The 26,855-nt window shown below is 36.4% G+C and overlaps 1 protein-coding gene across 1 annotated transcript in view; it reads left to right on the top strand.

Moving 5' to 3' along the window:
- The first annotated feature begins 557 nt into the window (after positions 1-557).
- The window catches only part of HBS1L (HBS1 like translational GTPase), a 50,526-nt gene continuing 24,228 nt past the window's right edge, over positions 558-26,855 (top strand). Inside the window, exons 1-4 of the mRNA XM_015813817.2 lie at positions 558-739; positions 2,824-2,889; positions 4,274-4,402; positions 10,082-10,276. Coding sequence (XP_015669303.1) covers positions 697-739; positions 2,824-2,889; positions 4,274-4,402; positions 10,082-10,276 — 433 coding nt within the window. The 5' untranslated portion in view covers positions 558-696. The remainder of the gene's footprint in view (positions 740-2,823; positions 2,890-4,273; positions 4,403-10,081; positions 10,277-26,855) is intronic.

Below are 26,855 nucleotides of genomic sequence, written 5' to 3'. Positions count from 1 at the left end.
TACATCACACTTTTATAAGCCGAATCACAGCAATCTTTAATCTGGACTCTCAGATGCATTAAGACAGAATTCTCAGCTCTACAGCTATAATAATAATAATGTTGGAAGGGACCTTGGAGGTCATCGAGTCCAACCCCCTGCCCAGGCAGAAACCCTACACCATTTCAGACAAATGGCTGTCCAGTCTCTTCTTAAAAACTTCCAGTGTTGGAGCATTCACCACTTCTGGAGGCAGGTTGTTCCACTGGTTAATTGTTCTCACTGTCAGGAAGTTTCTCCTTAGCAGTCCGACGAGCAAGTCAATTGATTAGCATTGCGCGAGAGGCAGCGATCGTGAACCTTGGCCGCGAGAGAGCCCCCATCCCCTCCGACCCGATGCAATCTAGAGAACAACGCCCGGCCGAAAGGGGGCACTACACCACCTAGCTTCCCTTAGCCTAGTCCGTGAGTCGACAATCGTTGAGGACGGGGAGGGGGGGGGGGGAAAGAAAAGCACCGAGGTCACGCATGCGCAGTCGGGGAAGGCAAGGGAGGCCAGCGCAGGCGCAGAAAACCCGAGGGAGCTGAAGGCGGGGCGGTAGTATTAGGCCCAAGTCAACAATATGGCGGCCTGGGGTTGCTACACTACCCAACTTTGAGGGGTTTCAGAGGCCTCGCCTCTCTCTTCTACCTCAGATCTTCCTCGGCTCGCCCGCCATGGCCCGGCACAGAAATGTCCGTGGCTACAACTACGACGAAGGTAGAGCGAGTTGCTATCTCTGTTGAGAGCTTGTTATTGCCTTCCCTTCAAAGCGCCCTTTTTGCTCTCGAGAGGGTCCGAGCTGCCTTCCGAGGCCGGTGCGAGGAGCGTTAGTGACATCACATAACGGCCAGCCTGGCTTTGGCGGGAGGGGGTGGGGGAGGGCAGCGAGCGGGAAACGGCGAGGAGCCAAAGGAGGTCCGGCTCCTCCTGCACCCGAAGGGAGGCTGCTTGTTATCAACTAGGCCGGCTTACGTGGATAAGTGCTATTTCGGGGAAAAGGTGGCTTTCAGCCCGTTTTTACTTGTTCCCTTCTACACCCGAAAGAGCGAGAGGCTCGATGATTTGAAGCCGGACAGAGTGGTCTCCGTGCTCCATCTGGCAGACTACGTTCTTTCGGTTTGATAATGGTCGTCAACGAAGTGCGGTGTTTTGAAAATAACTCGACGTTTACCCGGAGCTTCCACGTGGGATGCCTTTGATGAATGAATACAAGAAGAAGAAGGAGGACGAGGAGGAGGAGGAGGAGAAAAGGGTGGGGGCGGAGGGTCGTGTGTGGATGTGACAGTGTTATCTCACAGCTGAGTGTAGGAGGAGGACTTTGGCGGCCTGTGTGGAAAGCAAGCGGAAATAACATCTTGTCCATATAGAAGACGCAACATTAGAGTGAACAAATCAGATGTCGTCATAAGTCTTGCTTCTGTTTTGAGTGTTCCCTGTTTAAGACATTGGGAGACGCATTCTGTATTGTAGAGTTAATGATAGCTTCTTACTTAAACATTAAGCTGGTTCAAATTGGGCACACATTATGATACATCAGGGGTAGTCAACCTTGGCTCTTTTATGACTCGTGGACTTCAATTCCCAGAATTCCTGATATTCTGGTCGTTGAAGTCCACGAGTCACAAAAGAGCCAAGGTTGACTACCCCTGTGATACATTAAGAAAAGGATGCATGAGTCTAAGACAGATTTTGGATTCATGGGCAAGTGTATATTAAAATAGAGATTTAAATTCAAATGTTAAACTGTTATTTCTAAATCTTGTCCAATGATTGCAATTGCACCTTTTCAGATGATTAAATATGTCCTTAATACTGGGTTAAATCATGTGACCAAAAGGATCCTTTAGTCCATCCACCCACATATTTTTAACATAATGGTTATTTCATCCGTTATTATTCTTTTACATTGTGACTATTTTAATCTACAGTATTTTATTTCAACATATGCAGAGGAGAAAAATATTTTAAATCCTGATCCCATGTTCAGGAATGTAATAGTTCCATACTTAGACTGTGAAAATAAGTAATAATTTTTAAACTGAAGTATTATGCTCCTATTAGATTATTACAAGTGATATTACATTGACTTTAAAGATTACTATCAAGCAATTGCCTACTTGCATTTAATTTCTCCCTACATGTCCTCTGAAATTAAGGAGAACTTTTAGTATACCAGATACACCAGAAGGAATATCTTCTGTGCATGCAATATGCATGTCTAGGCGAAACAGGTGTCCTCTGTCAATAAACCACTATGGCTGCTTCCTGGTTGCAACTATCAGACAGAGAAAGGCATTTTGCTTGTGAAATAAAGCACTTCAATTGGCCTGATCTTTTGAGATTGACTTATTGTCAAAATCTAAATATTAAGTTTGAACTTTTAAAGTACTTCAAATTCTACAATTAGAAAATTAAGTTTATATTATATTAATATTTAATATTAACACTGTGATTCAAGCTTATTTCCTTAAACAGAATATATTTTGCTGTAAACAAAGTGAAACACTATATTGGAAAAATGAAAAATGCTAAAATGCAGAATTTGGTATTTATTTTGTATTGCTTTCTATGGGCAAGTTATAAATTCTAAATGTATTGGGATAAGAAATATCTGAATGTATTTTCAGGAAGAAGACATAAATAAGAGAAGTTTCAGGAATTAAATTGTCTTTAATGAATATATTTAAAAGAACTCAAATGGAAATGCTATTTAATTACAATGTATTCTGATGCTAGAATAAAATAAAACTATTATTCAAAATTACAGTTATGAGAAGGTTGGTTTTGTTTTTGCCCTTCAGATTTTGAAGATGATGACCTTTATGGGCAATCTGTAGAAGATGATTACTGCATCTCACCATCAACAGGTTTGCATTACATTTTGCCATTATTGTTTTATGGTGTAGGTTTGTGGCATTTGAAGTGTAGCCTTAGGCTGGTCCCTCTGTGTAGTATGTGGACTAGAGAACCTGTGGCCTGTTGGGTCATTGTTTCAGAGATAATTCCTTACCAGATTGCTCAATATCTTCACATGGCAGAACTTGGAACAACCTGCCTCCAGAAGCGGTGAATGCTCCAACACTGGAAGTTTTTAAGAAGAGACTGGACAGCCATTTGTCCGAAATGGTGTAGGGTTTCCTGCCTGAGCAGGGGGTTGGACTCGATGACCTCCAAGGTCCCTTCCAACTTTTTTTTATTATTATTATTATTATTATTATTATTATTATTATTATTATTATTATTATTATTATTATTATTATTACTACTACTACTACTACTACTACTACTACTACTACTACTACTACTACTACTACTATATTTAGAGATGTATTTGCCTTGAAAGTAGTCCATGTTGAACTGTATAGCACAGTCAAACATTAGAAGTTTCACAGGAAATGTTAGGACATTTTGCATTATGTCATAAAATGCTTTCTGGTAATTTTTATGACATAAAATGCTTTATAAAATTTTCCAAATTACAATTCCATAGGAGTCACGAGTCCTGGATTTTCAACTCTTTCTGTAAGTTAATTCATTTGAAGTACCTTGATTGAAAAAGGTTTCCCAATGGTGTACTATTTTGCCCAGTTAGAGGTACAGACATTTTAGAGTGACAGTTTTAGTAATATACAGATGGATAGATGTATATAAAATAACTTGGCATAATACTCTGATAAGAATGAAGGGAATAATGAAAGGAGGCAAAAATTCCTAGTACAGCTTATTTGCTTATGAGCACTTTAGAAATTGGATTGGAGTTGATATCTGGTAAAATCAGCTTATTTGAAGAATACTACTGTTCAAGTCTGAATTTCCTATCTACGTATATCTTAGTAACCTTCTAAACTTTACTATCATGTATATCTCTTCTCAAACCCACTCAGCCAAAGCAAAAGGAATAGAAATAATGAAACTTCATATATAATATAATTAGATGATGTATTTAAAAGGACTTTTGGGATTATTAATACCATTATGATTATGCTAAACAAATACTTTCATCATCTGTAATGAAACATTTTAATTCATATGAAACATTTAAGAGGCAAACTAATTGTGCCTCATAATTAAACAAATGGCCAAGAATAAAACTATAGAAATTAGAATCGGCTTTGCAGAAATATCTATTGTGAATTGGTGATAAATATTTGTAGTTTTTGAAAAGATATCAAAAGTTTTAAGAATAGAAAGGCAAATTAATTATGGACATTTCACCCAGATAACCCCTGTTCTGTTCTTATTTTATTCTAGCTGCTCAGTTTATTTATTCAAAACGAGAAAATACTTCAGTCTCTGGCAAACCTTTAGAGGAGTATGATTATGAAGACTCTGCACATAGCAATTTTATCTCCAGTCACCAGCTGACTGGACTTGAAAAAGGTATTATACAAATAATAACTTTCATTCATTTAATGTGTATACATTGTGTGCTCTATTGGTTTACAGAAATACTTGATTTTCAATAAACTGATGTACTTGGCTGACATCTGCATTTGAAAGAACTGATGCAACAAGTTAAAATTTATGTAAAACTAACACTAAGCAAATGATGGTAGAAGGTGGAAAGACAGATGGATGGAGCAAGGAGACTTGGTATCACTCTGTTTAATCTACCTTGTTAGATCACATCATTTCAATAATTCCCAGTGAGAAGTACTCAGAAATTACTCAGAAGCTAGTCTGATTTAGTCTAGTAAATGTATGATTTCAAGAATTTGACAGTTTCTATAAAGGGGCTAGTTGTTCCACTGCCACTAATTTGTATTGCATTAGCATGCTTCTTAGGCCACTGGACATGCTAAAAATTTCTCTATAAATTTGCAGAACACTATGAACTTAAATATAACAAAGATTTATTTATTAAGTTTATGTTGTCATCTTAAAACACATAAAAACTCTGGACAACTAACAATACTTAAAAACAGAATAAAAGCAACATTACAAAATTATAAACAACAAAATACCAGCCAGAAGCCAACCCATCACAAGAATTAATATAGCCGTCTGATGGCTATCCCATACCTCTGTGACCTCAAGCTTGATGTCAAAACCAGGTCTTCAAACCAGGTCTTGCTAAAGGTCAGTGGGTTGGGATAAGTTTTATCTCCAGGTGACTTGATATTCCACAGGGTGCATACGGTGACAGAAAAAAATCTTTTCATGGATCCAGCTGGAAGACACTTCTGATGAATGGAATATGGAGCATGCCTCTCCTGGTGGATCTTACAGGATGGGTACATACAATTGCGGAGAGAGAGTCCCATAAATAACCCATCCTCAAAGTTGATTACCAGCACTTTGAATTAAAATCAGAAGCGCATTGGCAGCCAACGGAGCTTATGGAGCGAAGTGTCTGTGGAGATTCACAATCATCCAGGTCATGGTTGTCTCAAAGGTGCTTTTTTTCTTCAAAAGGCAACTGGACTGTTTTTTCCTTGAGGAAGAAGAAAATATTTCACTTTATATCCAAGAAACTTCATCAGTTCTGATGTTGGTGATGGAATGATGGGTACCGACAGTTGAGACTGGATGTGTCATGCCTCCGTCCGAGCCTGACTCTGAGGAAGACATGGAGTTCCCTGTTGAGGCCCAGGAGGGGGTGTCTGTGGCTTCGGAGGACTGTGGGGAGGAGCAGGCTGAGGCAGGCCAGGGCCCTTCAGGTTTGGAACAGGGAAGGTAGAGTTCAGGCGAAGAGCAAGGCCCCTCCCCACCTGATCCTAGAGCAAGGAGAGCAGAGAGGAGGAGGGAACAACGGAGGCAGGCTCACTTGCTCGGGAGGAGAGCGTCCCTCCCCACTCCATAAGGCACACCTGGGGAGTAGGATTTAAGGGGACGCTGTGGGGTGGGGCATTTGCCGGGAACAAACGTGAAATCTTGAGATAGTGTGACTCTTGTAACTTGGACACTTTGTATTCTGGACCAGTTTGCTTCCTGCTGATCTCACCTTGCAGTCTGCAGTTCGCAGTTCACAGTTCACAGACAAGCTGGAGTTAAAAGGATTATACGTTTGCTTGTTACCTGTCTTGCTTTAAGAACAATGTAAACTTCCCTGGCTGTTTTGTTTGAACTCGTGCCAGCATATGTGGGGGCTGTTGGGTGAACATTGGCAGTGATTAAAAGACTTGATCTGGCCAGCTGATTGCTTTGCCTCCGTTGGGGCCCTGGGTCATCACAGGATGGTGGAATGGAAAGACAGGTTCTGATAGGCTGGGGGCGGGGATGGAAGGATTGTATTTCTTTGCAGTCATCTGGTCGTTAGCACTCTCTGAGAGCTGTTGAGGCCACTTGGGGGTTTATCTGTGCTCTCATGGTCACCTGAATCAGGATGCAGTTGCTTGTGGAATCTTCAAACTGCTGCAAGGGCTGAGTTGTAAACTGAAGATAGGTGGTTGAGGGATGGGTGTTCAGTTCCAACATAGATGGATTCTTTTACCCCTCTTTCAAACCAGTGATACTCTCTGTCCAGAATGTGGACTTGCTGTCTTCAAAAGAGTGACCTTTGTTTTTCAAATGCAGATGGACCACTGAATCTTATCCTGATGGGTTTGACCTTCTGTGTTGTGCTATGCGTTTGTGAAGTGGTTGTTTTGTTTCACCAATGTACAGGTCTGCATATGTTTCGCTGCATTGTATACATATCTCACATTGCTTAGTTTGTGCCTGGGTGTTTTATTCTTGGAGTGAACAAGGTTCTGCCTTAGTGTATTCTTGAGTTAAGTGTATATGTACGTTGTGTTGGTTGAAAATCCTCCTGAGCTTTTCAGATATTCCTGCCATGTGTGGAATGACAGTGTTGCTATGTTTATTGTTCTCTTCTTTGTAATGGAGGAGCTCTTGCTAGGTTTTTGGTTTTTTTTGGATTTGATGAAGGCCCAGTTAGGATAACCACAAGTTCTGAGGGATTCCTTGATATGTTTTTGTTCTTTTTCTTTTCCCTCTTTACTGGTAAAGTTTCAGCCCAGTGGTGTAGGATTCTGATCACTCCCATTTTGTGTTCCAGTGAATGGTGAGCATCAAAATGCAAATACTGATCTCTGTGTGTGGGTTTTCTGTAAATTTTAGTGTTAAGACTTCTGTGTTCTTTAATGTACACAGCACAGTCCAGGAAAGCCAGACTGATTTCTTTAACGTCCTCCTGTGTGAACTTAATGTGTTTGACCACCAGAGTTGATGTGTTTGGGGAAGGTGTCTGCTTCCTATGTTTTAATCTTGACCCACATATCGTCCACATACCTATAGCAGTGAGTGGATGGAAATTGGCTTTGGTTTCTACCTCTTCTATGTAGAGATTGGCCACAATGGGGACACATGTGAACCTATGGCACAGGCGTGTTTTTGTCTGAAAAAACCTTCATTGTATTTAGAATGAAATAAAATTATGCAGCAAAGGTGCTGCGCGTGCCAATGATATGCACACCGCTGCATTTTTCACAAGCCGAAGTTTCCAAGTACTTTCAAAGGCAGACCTGTGAAGTCCACATTGCAGGGGTCCTATTGCGAGAAGGCCAAAGCATGAGTGACTGTGATCAGAGCTCCCAGGTCGGGAACAGTTGCAGTTGGCACACAAATGCAGCTATGCAAAGATGCTACTGGCCATGGCTGCCATTTGTTCTTTGAACAGGAAGTCCTCAAGTTGAACGCAGATTTTGCCCAGGATAACTGAACAATCTAATCAAAGCTGCGAGTTTTGCCATCTCTGGAAATTCTGTCAACTTCACTACTAGGAAGTTGATCATTATAGTTTTAGCCCATCTTTTTAATATACTGTATATCAGTGTTTCTCAACCTTGACAATTTTAAGGCATGTGGACTTCAACTCCCAGAATTCCACAGCCAGCATTGCTGGCTGTGGAATTCTGGGAGTTGAAGTCCACATGCCTTAAAATTGTCAAGGTTGAGAAACACTGCTGTATATGTATAGTGAGGGGAAAAATTATTTGATCCCCTGCTGATTTTGTACGTTTGCCCATTGACAAATGATCATTTTAATGGTAGGTTTATTTTAACAGTGAGAGACAGAATAACAACAAAACAAAATCCAGAAAAATGCATTTCAAAAAAGTTATAAATTGATTTGCATTTTAATGAGTGAAATAAGTATTTGACCCCTTCGCAAAACATGACTTATTACTTGGTAGCAAAACCCTTGTTGGCAATCACAGAGGTCAGATGTTTCTTGTAGTTGGCCACCAGGTTTACACACATCTCAGGAGGGCTTTTGTCCCACTCCTCTTTGCAGATCCCTTCCAAGTCATTAAGGTTTCGAGGCTGATGTTTGGCAGCTCGAACCTTCAGCTCCCTCCACAGGTTTTCTATAGAATTAAGGTCTGGAGGCTGGCTAGGCCACTCCAGGACCTTAATGTGTTTCTTCTTGAGCCACTCCTTTGTTGCCTTGGCCGTGTGCTTTGGGTCATTGGCATCCATGACCCATTTTCAATGCCCTGGCTGAGTGAAGGAGGTTCTCACCCAAGATTTGACGGTACATGGCCCTGTCAATCATCCCTTTGATGCAGTGAAGTTGTCCTGTCCCCTTAGCATAAACAACCCCAAAGCATAATGTTTCCACCTCTATGTTTGACGGTGGGGGTGGTGTTCTTGGGGTCATAGGCAGCGTTCCTCCTCCAAACATGGTGAGTTGAGTTGATGCCACAACACTTTCACCCAGTTTTCCTCTGAATCATTCAGATGTTCATTGGCAAACTTCAGACGGGCCTGTACATGTGCTTTCTTGAGCAGGGGGGACCTCATGGGCGCTGCAGGATTTCAGTCCTTCATGCCATAGTGTGTTACCAATTGTTTTCTTGGTGACTATGGTCCCAGCTGCCTTGAGATCATTGACAAGATCCTCCTATGTATTTCTTGGCTGATTCCTCACTGTTCTCATGATCATTGAAACTCCATGAGGTGAGATCTTGCATGGAGCCCCAGACGGAGAGAAATTGACAGTTACTTTGTGTTTCTTCCAATTGCGAATAATCATACCAACTGTTGTCACCTTCTCACCAATCTGCTTGGCAATAGTCTTGTAGCCCATTCCAGCCTTGTGTAGGTCTACAATCTTGTCCCTGACATCCTTGGACAGCTCTTTGATCTTGGCCATGGTGGAGAGTTTGCAATCTGATTGATTGATTGCTTCTGTGGACAGGTGTTTTTTATACAGGTAACAAGCTGAGATTAGGAGCACTCCCTTTAAGAGAGTGCTCCTAATGTCAGCTCGTTACATGTATAAAAGACACCTGGGAGCCAGAAATCTTGCTGATTGATAGGGGATCAAATACTTATTTCACTCATTAAAATGGAAGTCAATTTGTAACTTTTTTGAAATGCGTTTTTCTGGATGTTTTTGTTATTCTGTCTCTCACTGTTAAAATAAACCTACCATTAAAATTATAGACTGATCTTTTCTTTGTCAGTGGGTAAATCAGGGGGGGATCAAATAATTTTCCCCTCACTGTATCTTTATTATCTCAAGGTGGTGACCGTACTTAATACTCCTGCTTCTTAATTTCCCCATCATATCACATTAGATAGCAAGAGTAACTGGCCCAAAGTTATCCAGCCAGCTTTCAGGCCTAAGAAGTATCTAAAACTTAGTCTCCTGGTTTCTAGGGCAGCACCTTAACCACTACACCAAACTGGGAGTAAGCGAAATATCCTACGGTAACTATGATACCAAATTTGACTGTAGCATGAAATTTGATTACTCTGCTTTGTGTCTCTCTTTCAAATACGTTGACTAAATACATTGATCTTCAAATCTGCACTCATTTTAATCTATTTCTATAATGCACTTTTATAATAAGTGTATTAAAAAGATATTGAATAATAAGTTCAATGTTGGAGCTACATGTATGCCCACGCTTGCGCCAAAATATCCTATTGCCTTCCAATCTGAAATGTACTATATCTTTAAAGGGCATGAAATGTTTTATTTTTTTCGTCCTGGGTGAAAATAGTGATTATTTAAAAGAAATTAGAATATCTATTTTCAGCTGTTTGCATGTTTTTTTCCTGCAAGATTTCCCCCCTAATAATTCATTATTTCATCCCATTATTTAGGTCAGCTAAATTCATGCCTTGATCGTATGAAAGAAGTACTTGGAGATTCAGTGCCAGAAAAAATACTGGTGGAAGCAGTACTCAGCAGTAACTTTGATATACAGCAGGCTTTGGACTCTATCCTTGCACAAGACAATAAGCAAAATGTGAAGACCAAGAATGAGGATAATGTAATTGTAGGAAGGCCAACTAAAGGTATGTTTATATTTATATTTGCAGAATTACAGGTAAAGTTTTTAAAAGGGCATTTTCTATGTGTGTGTGCGTGCCTTTGACTCAGTCTAGACCCCTGGTCATTACATGGGCAAGTTCATGCAGTCTTGGCAACATTTTCAGAAGCACTTTGCTACTACCTTCTTCCTAGCACTAAGAGAGAGTGATTGGCTCAAGGTCACCTAAGTAGCTTTGTGCCTAAAGCAGGGCTTGAACTCACTGTCTCCTGGTTTCTTCAGCGAGTACCCCAAACTGATTGTCTAAGAAAAAGCACTTTTTTCCTGTAAATTGAGTAGCTAAATAATACATATAAATGTAACACAAAAGTGCTACTTGGGATACAATTAAATCTTCCTCTTACAATGAGGAAATAGGTGCATCCTGTAAATACAATTTGGAGACAAACTATGTGCTGTATTAATTACTTTAACTCAAATAGCAATTTTAGTTAAATTGAACATATATGTGAAACTGAATTCATGAACATATAATGTATTACTCTAAATACAGTTTCAATAATGTTTGTTAATTAAATGCCTTTCATGTTCTTTTTTCTTGATTTTGCTGTTGCCTTTCCTGCTTGCAAATTGAAACAATCTTTACTGTGACCTTGCATCTGTCTTGGAATTGTTGGCTGTTGTAAGGTAAGGCTTATTTTGTTCAGAAATATTTTCTAATATTAATCACTTGACTAATTTGGTTGAAAACATTTCTGATTCCACTGGTTCCTCCTTTAGTTTTAATGGTCCAGTTGTCAATGCTGAATCCCCTTATAATACTTCAGTTCCAAGAGATAAAATTTTCTTCAGATCCAAATGTTTGAAAACTCCTGCTAAAAAGAAAACTTTCACATCTTCACGCAAAACCTTGGAAATTATTCCTTTATCATTAAGTGATGGCAGTGAGCAGTCCATCAAGTGTGACACTCTCCCACAAGCTGGGAGCAATAGCACTACAACTAGGGAATCTTGCTTTGAATATGACACTTGCTTTAATTCAGGGGCTGAATTGCTTAAAGACAACCTATCAGAAAAAGCTTCTTGGAATTGGTCTGAGTTTAAAGACCTTAAGGACTTAAAAGACATACTTAACGAAACAGGTGATTCATCAGATGCACAAGCTGGTTCATTAATCATGCCACAGAAAAAAATTGATCGTGGACCCAAAAGCCCCTTGGATAGCTATTTTGATAATTTAAAACTAGACAATATAAGTAATGCATCTAATAAAATGACCGAATCTTTTGAAAGCAGAAACAAGAATAGCAGTTCCTCAAAGGTTAGCAGCTCAGCATTTTCAATGTCTGAAAGTCTATCACTGGCTGATCTTCTGCAGGAACACCAAGGAAGCAATTCAAGCAAGCCTTGCTCATTGCATGATCTTTGCAACTTATCTTCAGCAGACTTCACAGACATGGAATTAGAATATTCACCGTTGTCTCAGCTAGCCAGCCAACTCCCAGTATCATCTGGCATGACAGAACTCTCAGGATCCTTATCTTCCTTGACACATTCTAAGTCATCTCCAGTAAAAGAGCTTGAGAGTTTATCACTTTCAGATTTAATTGCAAAATCTATTGCAGCGGACAGCCCTGAAACAATAAACAGCCATTCAGAATTTCGTTTAGCTAAAAAGGTGCAGCCTTCGGTTGTACATTCAGATATTGATCTAAGTGTACTTATTAGAAAATCAGCATTATCACCAGAGCCTGAAGGAGTACAGTTAAATACAATGCTTCCAGAAGCTAAAGTTTTATTTTCAAAGCAGGGACAGCAAATGCTTTTAACTAAAGGAAGCAAGAAAAGCAAAAGAAAAGTGAGGCCATCTATTTTAAAAGGCACCTTTTCATGGTCAAAAACTTTGTGTGCAAAACCCTCCGCGTTTGCTATAACTTTATGTCTTCGTTACCCTTCAAAGAGATGTAAACATCAAAGTGTAAATATTCACAAGGCTTTTTTGTATAGCAGGCAAATACAAGAAGCAAAAGTTAATGAAATTGGACCCTTAATGGCAATCCCTCCATTTGATTTCAAATCACCATCTCCTGATGATATTGTAAAATCAGGTCAAAAGAAGGCATTCACTAGGTAGTGCAATGAGCCAATGTTAATTTTGATTATTTCTGAAGTCTAAACTATTTTATACAAGATTATTTTGGATTCCAAATTGGAATATATTTTGTAAAAGCAAAGTAAATTTCAGTTTATATTGGGTAGCTCAATTTTTAGTAAAGGTTTTAAAGGATGCACTGGATTCTGGTCTTGTTACTGTTTTATTGCTTACTGAATTATTTTGGGTTTTTTGGAGAAAATATTGTACGTAGTAGTTCTGAAAAAACGATATTCTATGGTTTCAGGTTTAAAAATTACATTGTGGAACAAATTCTTGAAAAAATATAGTACTACAAATTAATTCCCCCTTGAAGCAAATTTGTTTTTAATATTTGATATGCTGCTTAGATGCATAAATCTGAATGATAATATGGTTTGTTTATTTTGGTTTTAGCATGAAATGCAAATCTGTCCACGGCAAGTTTGCCATTTTTATGTTGTTTATCAAGGATCTGCACATAAGTAAATAAAAAACAAATCATATTATGAATCAGACTTTTCTTCCATCTTTTTGTCATACATCTTAAAAAATAAGTAATGAAGACTCTGTAATAGTGTTTAAACAATGTTGGATATAGTAGTAAACAATTTATAAATTTATAAAATGGAACCAGCTTTACTTATTTGAAAGCCAACCTTGTAAATAAGTTCTAAAAGACAGTACTGTAAACCTCTTTTTTTCCCCTTCACATAGAATATTGTATAGCCAACAATGTAAGATAAGATAATGCTTATAGCATATGATAGGTCGCCTAGCCATTTTTGGTGGGGAAGGAGAGCAGAAAAAAACAGATCCGTGGTATCAACTTGCTGGTTGTATATGCATCATTGGGCATTAACAGTTTTTTAAAGATTATTTTTCTTTATTCTTTCATTTAATGAAGTAACTTTTTTTTTCCAGAGTAGGTATACATGGTGGGAACTGTTGCCAATCTTTTTTTTTCTGGACTGTGTATTTCTTACCTATATATATATATATATATACCTATATTGAAATATATTGAAGATGCATGCTAAATATTTTAGATGCATTGCTAAAAATTGAAATATATAAAGTAGTTCTTTAAAAAGATTTGAAACTAATGAAAGCACTGTGTTTTTCTATATTGATTAATAAAGATATTTATTTTCCATTTAGTAAAACTTAGAAAAATGACTAAATACCTAATTTGGCTTAATATGGCCATATTTGGACACTTGAATCTTGAGAGGATAAGAATTTTTTTTTACAACTTATTGGTGCACACAGATCCTTCATTTCTTTGTGCAGTGGGCAAAAGAATTATAGAATTTCTACCTTTAATTTCCCATATTATCTTAATATATGAAACTCAGGTCATCAGCTTTATTAGAATGGTTAGAATTCTTCAGAAGAAGTTGTAGAATGTGGTAGAAAGACAAGGAGGAGAAATACATTTTTGTTCAAAGTCTCCTTACCTGCCATCAATACAAAATGTATATTTCCTTACATATGTGAGTGCATATATCAGAGAGAGAGATATGATGTAATATATACTTTTTAGGTTATGTTATAATACAAATTCCATTCCATTGCATGTCAAAACAAATTATTTGTTGCAATTCAGGGAACTTGTTAAATATCAGTGTTTATACATTTTTAAGAAAGTAATAAAAATGTCTTTTCCATGCTTTTCTGCTCCATGAAATGTTTTTCTTTTTTCACTTTTGATAAATATTCTTACAATTTTGCATGTATTCTTACAAAATTCAGGTCTCCCAATCTTTTGCAAACATAGAATTTTTCTCTGTTTCCCATAGAGAAACTCCTGAATAGATGAGAAAGTAAGGAAAAGGTCTCTATGAGAGATATTGTTAGGCAGCTGTCACACTTATTAATTCAAATAAGTGATAAACTACACAATTGTTTAAATATTGTGTATTTATCCAGATATATTGTAGAACAGCTATGTTGTATATATAAATAAAACATTGTGATAAATTTTTAAATATGATATTGATGTATATATTTAAATAAAAACAAATCTGTCCAAAGATGACATTTTATTTTCTTAATCTTATGATTAAGATTGTTATTTGTTTCCTAGTTTTGAAAATATTTCTGATGTTAAATATTCTTTACGTGCTTTGAGTATAATCTTTTTGTGGGGATTAGAAAGAAAAAAAAATTCTTTCTCCTTCCTCATCATTCATGATGCAGAAATGTAGTATAAACACTGGCCATGAGTTTACTGTGCCATATCACTGTTAAGTAAGCTATTTATTCACTTATTCTCCAGTACGTAAGCCTACAATTTAGAAGTAACCCAGAGATGTACTGTTTTATAGAGCAGCATTCTGTAGGAGTAAAGGATAGGTAGACTGTTGTATGTGTAGTGGATACTGGCCTTCTATTGTAGATAATGATCAAGCTGCAAGTTGTGTTTTAAAAGTGGGGGATAAAATTGCATCTCTGGAGGAATCAAACATGGATTTTGTGTTCACATTTTATTAATGTTTTAATATTTTAAAGCTCTGTGTGGATAAATGTTGTACAATTTTACTTGTAGTGTGTATTTTTTAAACAATAATCCTTTAACCAAAATTTCTCTGCTTATTTGGGAATATAAAATGGGCTAAAAATATTTAGTTTTCTGAAGTCAGCATCACCGTTGTTTTATGCATTCAGTGTTTTAAAGTAAACTTGGCTTGTAATTTTCTTCATGAATTATATTCACAATAAAATTAAGGTTTAATCAATTGGTTCACACTATTCTTTTGTGTATTTTTTGGACATTCAGAGTAGCTGTTTGATTGAAATTCCATTAATTAATGCAGTTTATTATATGTAATTGATGGTAGGAATGAGCTAGCACCCTGTCTTTTTTAGGAGAAGGATTGTTACAAGCGAGCATAGTAGAAGGGGAAATTGTTGTAATCTGTGGAGGGTATTTAGTATACTCTTGACATTTTTTCTTATGTATCCTATTTTATATTTATTTATTTATGATTTAGTTGGGGAGAAAGGCTTATATGGTTGAGGCTTATATGCTTGTCATTTGTACAAAACTTTGATTAATTTCTACTCATTTCCTAGCAATTAATTAATTAATTTTATTATAGTTGTGTGTTGTCCATTCCATCTAGAAACGACTCTGGTTATTTCTTTAGACCAATTATTCAGTATTCCAATGAGTGGTAAACTAATTTTTTTTATATAGGAGTAACTAAATATTCAGAATTCCAGTAAACAGAAATTAAATTATTTTTTCACAAGTAGTTAAATTATTATTATGTAATTCCTTAATTCTTGATTAAACCATCCTAACAGAATTGAATTCTACTAAAAATCTGATTTTTTTAAAATTTTAGATACAGTCCTTTCAAATGTGTTCAGATTCTTACAGCTTTCTCTTACTATGTTTTTTGAGGAGGAAAAGTATATTGGATTTGAATGTACAAAAAGCAAAAAACGACAGATGAATTGCAAAGATATTCATGACATTTACACTCAGGAAAGAAGAAACATCTGAAGAGACATTCTTTCTGTTTCCGGTTCAAATATATCTTCACTATGTTTTTCTTTGAATCAGGGATACTGGTGGGAAATCATAATAGTTAATGGTTAATAACATTTTACATTCTTTTTTTTTACAAAGTTAAACAATATACTTGCAATATGCCTAACGTACCTGAAAGCTTAGTGGAAATTTGAAGGTGATATATGAAAGTGTATTTCTAATCCTAAACTATCATGCCCATGTGCCTTTAATTACATTCATAATATTTAAAAATATATTTCATATGCATTTGGAGAACAGGTATGCTTTCTTAACTGTGGTATCAAGCTATCTGTCTGGCCTACCTTTTAAATCTCCATTATTTGTGGTTAAATGTAGAGAAAAACTTCTGTGCAAGCTACGTCTAATTACAGATTCTGGTGAAATTTTAGAGTTAATATATATATTCATATGTATTGGATTTCGGTGCCAGGTACATTTTGTTGTTGTTTTTATGCTTTTTATTGTTTTATTCTTTTACTACTGTTATGAGCCACCCTTGGGTTATGTTACATAAGATGGTCAGATATATAAGTCTTACAAATATTGTTGCCCTCTACATATACAATTAAGAATATTCTGCTTATAATTGTATTTCTCCTATGTTTCTTGGCAAACTCTAGCTCTAATGAGTACAACAGTATGCTTGAAAAGGTGTGCACAAAATCTATTGAAGCTATAGGAATTGAAAGTATACTTGAATATTAGGTTTACATTTCTGAGTTCTATTCTAATATGACTAGCAAACCCTGACTTTGTAAAATAATAATAATTCAGAGTAAGACAAGTTGTGTAAATCTACACGTAACTTCTGTTTAATTGTATGTGGTAACTTTTTTGGTAAAGAATTTGGATTGCCTTGCAGTGTATTACTTTATTATTATTCCTTATTAGTGTAGAGTTAAGTGAAAATACTGCGCTACGTAGCATGAACAAATGGTGCTAACATCTTATTATTCAGAAATCTTTTTCTGTCTTATGGATCACAAAAATAGTTGCAAATAAAAAGTGGTCATTCAAAATAATGTATTTAAAACATGTAAATATTGAAACAGCTTATTCATTTTTTCATTATTCAGAGCAATAATATGTGGAGTATTAAACAGAATGTCTGCAAAAGTGTCTCTTGGGACATTAGCAACTCACGGAATCTGTCTGATATAGTGTGTGGGCTTCTGAAAGGAAGTGGCTTATGTCAGAAGCAGTGAGAAACATTTTTAAAAAATAAAATTCAGTTCATATACACCTACACTGGAAAAAATGACACTCCAAGATCTTTTCCCTAAGATGTTAAAGCCAGCATGCAGTGTTTTGGAAGAATATTGCTTAGAAAAGTGATAGTGGATTTCTTTGATATGTATATCAAACAATAATTTACTTTAAAAAAAAACCCAGTAGGTTCGAGGTAAGATAATTTAACTGAAACAAAATTTATTTTTCGATGGTTATTTCACCTAAGGCTTGTTTTAGTACTTGGAAGTCCCATTGCAGAAGAATATAATCTATCTGATAAGGGAATCCCACAGACACTTATAATAACAGTCATGTGAGTTATAACTCATATTTCCATAATAAGATTAGATATTTGATAATGCAGAAAACTTCATTTTATAAGGTTTTATATTTATCCTCGATTATTACCCTTTTCACTCCAGATAGCTTTCTATAGTTCTTTAACAGCTCTGGAAACAGCTTTAAAATTTGTCATATCTAACTTTTTTCAAAAAATGCCAAGATAGTCAGAATACTTGCTTTACTATCCAATTGAGCCCCAAATTTCTGTTGCTAAGTGAGACATTTGTTAAGTGAATTTTGTCCCATTTTACATCTTTTCTTGCCACGGTTAAGTGAATCACTGTGGTTATTAACACGGTTGTTAAGTGACTCTCACTTCCCCATTGACTTTGCTTGTCAGGATGCAAAAGGTGATCACTTGATCGTGGAACACTGCAACTGTCATAAATATGAGTCAGTTGCGAAAACATCTGAATTTTGATTACATGACCATGGGGATGCTGCAACAGTTATAAGTTTGTTTTGCCCCATTTTATGACTTTTCTTGCCAATGTTGTTAACTGAATCATTGCAATTGTTAGTAACACGGTTGTTAAGTGAATCTGGTTTTCCTATTGACTTTGCTTGTCAAAAGGTTGCAAAAACTGATCACGTGACTTCAGGACACTGCAACTATCGTAAATATGAATCAGTTGTCAAGTGTCTGAATTTTGATCATGTGACCACGGGGCTACTGCAACAGTCATAAGTGTGAAAAACCATCATAAGTCACTTTTTTCAATGCCATTGTAACTTTGAGCAGTCACTAAATGAACTTTTATAAGTCAAGGACTATCTATAGTTCCTTTAGCCGTTTTTCATAGGATTTATTGTTCAGAACCCTTATATGTGTTGCTCTTCTCTGTACTGTTTCTAGGGCCTCAGCATTTTTTTTTTTGTATTGTGGTGACCAGAACAGCACACTGTTCCAAATTTAGCCTCACCAGTGTGGTAGAGAGCAGTACTATGACTTCCCTTGTTTTTGATACTACCCCTCTGTTCATTCAGTCCAGGACTGCATTGGCTTTTTAGTAGTGCAGCACACTGCTGACTCATACTTGAATGGTCGTCCACCAGGACATCTAGATTCCACTACTGTTGGGCCATGTGCTGCCTACCCTGTATCTGTGCATCTGGTTTTCCTGCCTAAATGCAGGATCTTATTTTTCTCACCACTGAACTGCATCTTGTTGGATTGGGCTCAATACTTAAGTATGTCAAGATCCTTCTGAATCTTGAATCTACCTTCTGAAGTGTTAGGAATTCACCCCAGCTTTGTGTCATCCACAACTTCGATGAGTTCCCCTTCTATCCCCTCATCTAGGTCATTTATGAAGATAATGAAGAGCACTTGGCCCAAGACAGAACCTTAAGTAACCCCACTACATACTTCCTGTAGATGTAGTTCTATTAACTACCATCCACTGAGTGCGGTTGGTCAGCCAACTACAAATCCATCTGGTAGTGGTACTGTCTATCCCCCATTGTTCTATCTTTCCCAGAAGTAGGCTGGGATCTACTTTTATCAAATGCCTACTACTATCTAAATATATCTGCAGCGTTTCCTTGGTCCAGTAATTTAGTCACTTTAGCAAAGAAGGCAATAATATTTGTTTGGCATGAGCTGTTCTTAATAAACCCATGCCTGCTTCTAGTAATCACCTGGTTCATTTCTAGGTGCTCACAAACATGTTGCTTGATTATCTTTTCCAGGATTTTCCCAGATACTGACATCAAGGTCTGTAGTTTCCTGGATCCACTTTTCCCCCCTCAATTCAAGCCCCGGACAGTTTTCCTGTGCTCTAGGAGCATTCAAAGATTTCATTCAGTGGTTCAGAGATTACATCTGCCAGCTCCTTTAGTAACCTGCGATGTAAACCATTTGGTCCAGGAGTCTTGAACTCGTTCAGAGCAACTAGGTGTTCTTTAACCAATTCCTTATTTATTTTGACATACATTCCTCTTCTGTCTCCCAGGTACTGCTTTTGACAGATATGGCTAATTTTTCCTTTGGTATAAAGACAGATACCAAAAAAGGAATTAAGTACTTCTGTCTTCTCCCTGTTGCCCAACACTTTCTTTTCTCACTAGTGGACCAACCATTTCCTTGACTTTCCTCTTGCTCTTTGCCTATTGAAATTATGCAAGCCCTCTTGTAACATTTTTCATGTTTGTCCCTTTTGTCCTTCAGCTTGTCAAAATGAGCTTTTTGTGTAATGACACTGGTCTTTTCAGACATTTCTTGTTTTTTATTTCCCTTTATTACCTTGTTTTTCAGAGTTTCCTAAGCATCCTGAACTTTTTTCTCTCTCTAGGATTTCCATACAAGAAATCCTTCCAATTCTTTCTCTTAGTTTGTTGAATTCGGCTCTCTTAAAATCTAGAACACTATTCTGACTTTGTTCGATTGTCCTTGCTTGAATTATGGTGAATCCTTGTATAATATGGTTACTCTCTCCCAAAGTTCCTATAACATCCACTCCTTTAACCATTTCATTCCTGTTAGTATCAAGTCCAGTATAGCTGACCATCTAGTTCCCCTCTCCACCTGTCAGGAACCTCAGCTCTTTAAGCAAGACCTGTGAATCCAAAAGCATTCCAAGTTTATGAGCCACTTCCACATGAAAAGTAGTCCTGTCCACAACAAAGATGGAATATCCTTGTAATTAGGTTTCTGTACCCAAAGCCACTCTGTTTTTCTGGAATTAAGTCTGTGCTTGTACTTTTCCATCTAGACTCTAACAGCCTTCAGGCACCAGGATAGGACTTCTCCCATATCACTTGTTCATCATGGGTCAAAATGTATAGCTGGTTATCTGCATACTCCATAGTATCTAAAACCATGCTGGCGAATGACCTCCCCCAATAGCAATAATGTTAAATAACAGGAGCAAAAGCATTGAACGTTGTTATCAGAAGAACAAGGGACATGATTGCTCCCCCTTCTTATTGATTGGAACCTCCCCTTCAGGAAAGACAAGAACCATTGTGAAAGAAGGTCTGCCATACCCAGGTCTGGGAGGGTCAATGCAATTAAGTGGGGGTTTTTTTTTCAAATTAGATTTAAGTCAGTGTTCACAATTTCACATTTAGAGTTCAAGTGTTTGTTTCTATAATGTAACATGTTTAGATAGTAGATAATGGTGAAGAATTTATTCAGTATTTTTAAATGTTCTATTAACTTGGCGCTATTACTGGCACTATGACATATAGATAAAAAACTAATATGCCTTTGTACATAGAACCATGAGTAAAAACTAGCTTTCACAAAGTGGTATTGTGTCCTTAACTGAATGCTGCATATGGCATGGCTAAAAGTTAAGTGTTATATGAAAGCTTTGACCAAAACTATGAAAGCAGAAAAGATCAACATCTATGGACACATCTGATAATGACCATGGTACATGGAAGATTAGAAGCACATGATAAAAAACATGTAGAAGCGCATGATAAAAAACATGAATTTAATTTATCACATGAAATCAAAGATCATAGAATAACAGAGTTGGAAGGGATCTTGGAGGTCTTCTAGTCCAATCCCCTGTTCAGGCAGGAAACCCTATGCCATTCCAGACAAATGGTTGTCCAATCTCTTCTTAAAAACTTCTGCTGTTGGAGCATTCATAAGTTCTGGAGGCAGGTTGTTCCACTGATTAATTGTTCTGTCAGGAAGTTTCTCCTTATTTCTAGGTTGCTTCTCTCTTTGGTTAGTTTCCATCCATTGCTTCTTGTCCTGCCCTCAGGTGCTTTGGAGAATAGCTTGACTCACTCGTCTTTGTGGCAACCCCTGAGATATTGAAACACTGCTATCATGTCATCCCTAGTCCTTCTTTTCATTAAACTAGACACACTCAATTCCAGCAACCATTCTTTATATGTTTTAGCCTCTAGTCCCCTGATCATCTTTGTTGCTGTTCTCTGCACTCTTTCTAATCTAGAGTCTCAACATCTTTTTTACATCGTGGTGACCAAAACTGGATGCAATATTCCAAGTGGGGTCTTACCAATGCATTATAAAATGGTATTAACACTTCACTTGATCATGATTCTATCCCTCTGTTAATGCAGCCTAGAACTGTGTTTCCTTTTTTGGCAGCTGCAGCACACTGCTGGCTCATATTTAAATGATTGTCCACTAGGACTCTAAGATCCTCTCATAATTACTACTATTGAGTGAGATACCACTTATACTGCACCTGTTCATTTGGGTTTTGATGCCTAAATGTAGAACCTTACTTTTTTCACCATTGAATTTTATTTTGTTAGATAGCACCCAATGTTCAAGTCTGTCAAGATCCTTCTGTATGTTAAGTCTATCTTCTGGAGTGTTAGCTACTCTTGGCAGCTTGGTGTCGTTTGCAAATTTGATGAGTTCCTCATCTATTCCCTCATCCAAATAATTGATGAAGATGTTGAAAAGTACTGGGCCCAAAACAGAGCCTTGTGGTATGCCACTGCATACTTCCCTCCATGTAGATGGAGTTCCATTGAGGACTACACATTGAATGCGGTTGGTCAGCCAGTTACAAATCCATCTGATGGTGATGCTGTTTAACTCACCTTTTTCTACTTTATCAAATGCTTTACTGAAGTCCAAGTAAATTATATCCACAGCATTCTTCTGTTCCACTAATTTTGTCACCTTGTCAAAAAATGCAATAAGATTTGTCTGGCATGAGCTGTTTTTGACAAATCCATGTTGGTTTTTGCTTATGACATTGTTTTCCTCTAGGTGTATACTGATTTGTTGCTTGATTATCTTTTCCAGAATCTTCTCAGGTATTGATGTCAGGCTGATAGGTCTGTAGTTTCCTAGATCTATTTTTTTTTCCTTTTTTGAAGATGGGAACTACTTTAGCTCTTTTCCAGTCCTCTGGTAGCTCCCCAGTGCTCCAGGATCTTTGAAAGATATAGTTCAGTGGTTCTGAGATCACATCTGCCAGTTCTTTCAGAACCTTCGGGTGTAATCCGTCTGGTCCTGGTGATTTGAACTCGTCTAGGGTGGACAGGTGCTCACTTACCATTTTCTTGCCTATTTTAGTTTGTGTTTGTAATCAGTTTTTTACGGCACTGTTTTTGATAGGTTGGACTGTTTTTTCCCTTTGTGTAAAGACAGATGCAAAAAACAAGTTAAGTAGTTCTGCTTTCTCCCTGTTGCCTGTCACCTTCTTGCCACTTTCTCCCACTAATGGACCAATCATTTCCTTGACTTTTTTTCTTGTTTTTTACATGTTGAAAGAAGCTTTTTTTTGTTATTTTTGACTTTTTTGCAAACATCAGTTCATTTTGAGCCTTAACTTCCCTCACTTCATTTTTGCAGACTTGGGCTATTTGCTGATATTTTGCCTTAGTTATGTACCCCTTTTTCTACTTGTCCTTTTTGTCTTTCAATTTATCAGAGAGTTCTTTATGCAGCCATGCTGGTTTCTTTTGAGAGCTGTTATTTTTCTTTTTCACTGGTATTGTGTTAGACTGTGCATTTATAATCTGACTTTTCAAAATTTCCCAAGCTTCTTGAGTTGTTTTCCCCTTGAGGATTCTCCTTGAGCCTAAACGAAGGGGAAATTATAATAAATCTGAAAGATAGTGGTTTGATCTTCTACACTGGAATTAAACACATGCTTGGAAATGAACGTTTATGTTCAATTATGAATGAAACGGCCAAGATGTATGGCTAAATTGGCACCATTTATATTGCTGAATAATTAATAGGCATAGGTTGGTCATAGTTGCTGTTGTGCTCCAGTGTAGAATGAATTTGAAACGCTTATGTATTTGGGGGTGGTGAACAATGTCCTGAATGAAAGCAATCTGAGATAATTTAATTTAATTTAGTCAATTTATTAATTTACTGACTCCAGGAGCATTTTAGATGGCATGAATGGATGGAACTAGACAAGTGAGTCCAGAAAAAAAATGTTTGGGCCAAGAATAAATGAGAGAGCTGAGTCTTAGTAATTTCTCTGAAAAAGTGACATAAAAGTGGGCAGGCTTTATTTTTTTTCTTTATTATTATAATGCCACAAAAAAGGAACAAAATGCAAAGTAAAAAAATAAAGAACTATGAAAACCACACAAAATACAAATAATTATATATCATTAAAAATACAGCTCAGTTAAACAACAAATAAAACTTTGCCCAGATGTAATCACATTGTCTTGTTCTTCCATTGCAGCAATAGACTCAAAGGCTATGAATGTGTACACATTTCATCAAACCATCTTTTTATATTTGGCACAGAGATATCTTTCCAATAATGCATATACTTTTTTGGGTAATAGTGGAAGCACAGCAGATCCATAATTCTTCATAAACACATTAATTCTAACTTTGAGAAAGAATTTAATGACAAATGTGTACATAGAAAAATATTTTAAATGCAAAAAAGCATATTAAGAGAGCAAGGAGCAGTTCAAAAGAGGCAGAGAAAATGCTGAGCTATTTAATGGAAATAAAAGAAATGTTTTGGAAGTAGATGGAGAAGACTAAAGAAAGAGCTTCCAACAGAATGAGTAACTTAAAAATAAAAGTGATAACATGCTTTGCAATATAGTGAGTGAATGATGGAAGGAATATTTCAAAGATTTGTATGTTTATGGCAGCAAAGATAAATTTAGCAAAACATTGGGAAAGAGATTAGTTAATAAGGATAATAACAATTTAAACTTGCTGAAAATACAGTAATGACAGAATTAATGGCATACGTTAAAGGCATGCATTAACAAAAATAACAAAATTTGAGCAAGAATGGCTTCCTTACATATTACACAACAAGGCAAATTTGTTGGTTAAATTTAAATTTGCCTTGTAGAGTATGGCTTTTAAGGGCAAAAAGAACTGACTAAAGAGTTGAAATCAAACATACATGTTTTTTTTTGTCTATAAATATTGTAGATATACCACAATGGGCATACTACTTTTGAAATCTTGCCAAAAACATATTCAAGGTCTTAACCAGGCAGTCTACAAATAGTCCTCACCAATGACTGGTGGCTTAGTGAATGAAGTTATGATGGACCTCCCCAGAACTACGAATGACCCATTTTTGAAGTTCTGATGGCAGCCTCTCACCTCCACCCCGGCGGTCATCTAATTGTATTTAGGTGCTTGGCAACTGGCTAGCATTTATAGCCATTTGCAGCATCCAATGGGTCATCTGACTGAGATTTTTGGCATGTTTTGCCAGTTTCTGATATTTATTTCTGGTGTCTGGCAAAACCAAAAAACCAAAAACTTATTTGGTGAAAGCGGGCATGCTTAACAAGTGCAGTGTTTGCTTAGTGATTACTGCAAAATGTTGCAAAATTAGGCACAGTTACATAGGGACTTGCTTAACAGGGCTCAATTATGTTCATAAGTCAAGGACTACCTATACTGGAGTCAACACTGACTGGAAGTCATTAAATCACAGGTTTTCATTGTTTTTTTTCCCCTCTCTTTGTGTTTTAAACAATCTAGATTTTAGTACTTAGCTCAGAGATTTAAATTCTTACATTATTAAAACAACTTAATATACCTAAATGAAACTTAATGTTTTCTATGGTAGTTTCAATTCAAACCTACACTGAACACTAACTGTACAATTTTGGTAATTCCTTTGTCTGCTTATAAATGTTATTTATGTACCAATTAAAAAAGAAAAAGAAAAAAGAAATAGAATGATACAACAAAGATTGAAATATTTTTTTTAATATAAATAATATGTCAGAAGAAAAGGAAATTGTATTGAATCATATTGTTGAAAATAATAAATGTATACAGTGTAACCAGATAAATGTTGATGATTTTTATTTATGGAGTAGCTCTGTAATATGTTTAACATCTGTGTGAGAACTGCATTAGTGCCTGACAATTGGAAGGGTGCTGTTAAATAGAGGTAAATATAACCAGGCTGAATGAAAAACCCACATAGAATTTAATTTTTAACGTGTTTTTGGAACAATTTTTCTATTTCTGTGAAAGTGTACGAGTGTGGTACTAATGAGCAAAATTTGAGAAGTATAGTGCTGTTTCACGTTAGAAACTGGTCTATAGGCCGGAGTTTTGTTCTTAGAAATTCATTGAGAAATGCATGAATATATGAAAGAAAGTCTAATGTATTTTATTTGAATTAGGAAAAATATATAAGAAAATGAATAAGCTTGAATTTTTGAATGTTTTAAATGTTGAATGTTGAATTGAATATTTTGCAATATATAGAATTGAAGACTGCTGAACATGCTGAATGGATGGATGTCCAGTCAATGGAAACAACTAGCAAATGTTTCAACACCTAGTAACAAATAAAGCAATAATGTGTGATATTTCTTCGGCTGTTTTATATATTTATGCAAACATATAATAAACACATGAATGACATTAGAAATATGTTAGTTGGGGATGTGAATTCATTTGTGTGCAAGTGCTGTTGGCTGAGATTTTGAAATATTTGTAGCAGATATTAGATTATATGATGCAACAGTTTAGATCTGATAATGCTTTAAAAGATCAAGGTAACTGGTTGAAAACAGAACTAAGTGAATATTATACTTTCGTTGCAAAAAACCAGAGCAGGGAAATGATTTATATTTGCTAGAATATTTTCTAAAGATGTGAACATTTTAGGAGTTAAGAAATTTTAGGATTAATAAATGTTGCTAGAAAGGTTGGATGGTAGTATGTTGTCATTTGCAAAGAGTGTTATGTTTTTGGGAGAAGCAAAAATGACTTAGATCATGCTACTGCCCACTTTATTTTATGAAGTGAGAAATGAGCATGTTAGGAAAAATCTAAGTGAATGCAGTGGGAATGAATTACTTCAAAAACGTGTGCACTAAAGCAACAGATAGAGACAGAAATAAATAATGAATGAAGATGGCCTAAATTAACAAAATTAGTGCCAGTATAATAGAAATATGTTGCAATGATTTGGTTGTAGAGAATGAATAAGGCTGGGATTACAAAATGAATGTTATGGAATGAATGGGCTGAAAGGAGAAGATGAAGAAATTTGTAGCTGGGTAGAACTTTTTGAGATTCTCAGAAATAGGACTACCAGATCTGGGGTGCAAAAATCCAGACAAATGGCAATCAAGAATTAGTGTCTCCTTGATCTCTTTTCTGTTGCTGGTAATGGTAATTGTTATTTTGAAAACCTGGTCTAATAGACCTGCTTCTATGGTTGTACTGGAAGCAAGGACAGAAATGATATACTGAAGAAAGTGATACACTGAATAGTATTGGTTTAAATTACACTTAGTTAGATTTCTTTTTCTTTTATAATTAAAGATGGAAACTTAATTTTTGGCTTACTACATCTTACTGTTTTTCTGTACACATTACATAATGTTGATTATTCTAAAGGGTATTTCTGTGATATGTATATGTGTATGAGTGTG

Source organism: Protobothrops mucrosquamatus, unplaced genomic scaffold (assembly GCF_001527695.2).
Source record: "Protobothrops mucrosquamatus isolate PMUCROS unplaced genomic scaffold, P.Mucros_1.0 scaffold_75, whole genome shotgun sequence".
Taxonomy (NCBI): domain Eukaryota; kingdom Metazoa; phylum Chordata; class Lepidosauria; order Squamata; family Viperidae; genus Protobothrops; species Protobothrops mucrosquamatus.
Note: the sequence above shows the minus strand (reverse complement) of the source record. Positions and strands in the feature narration are given on the sequence as shown.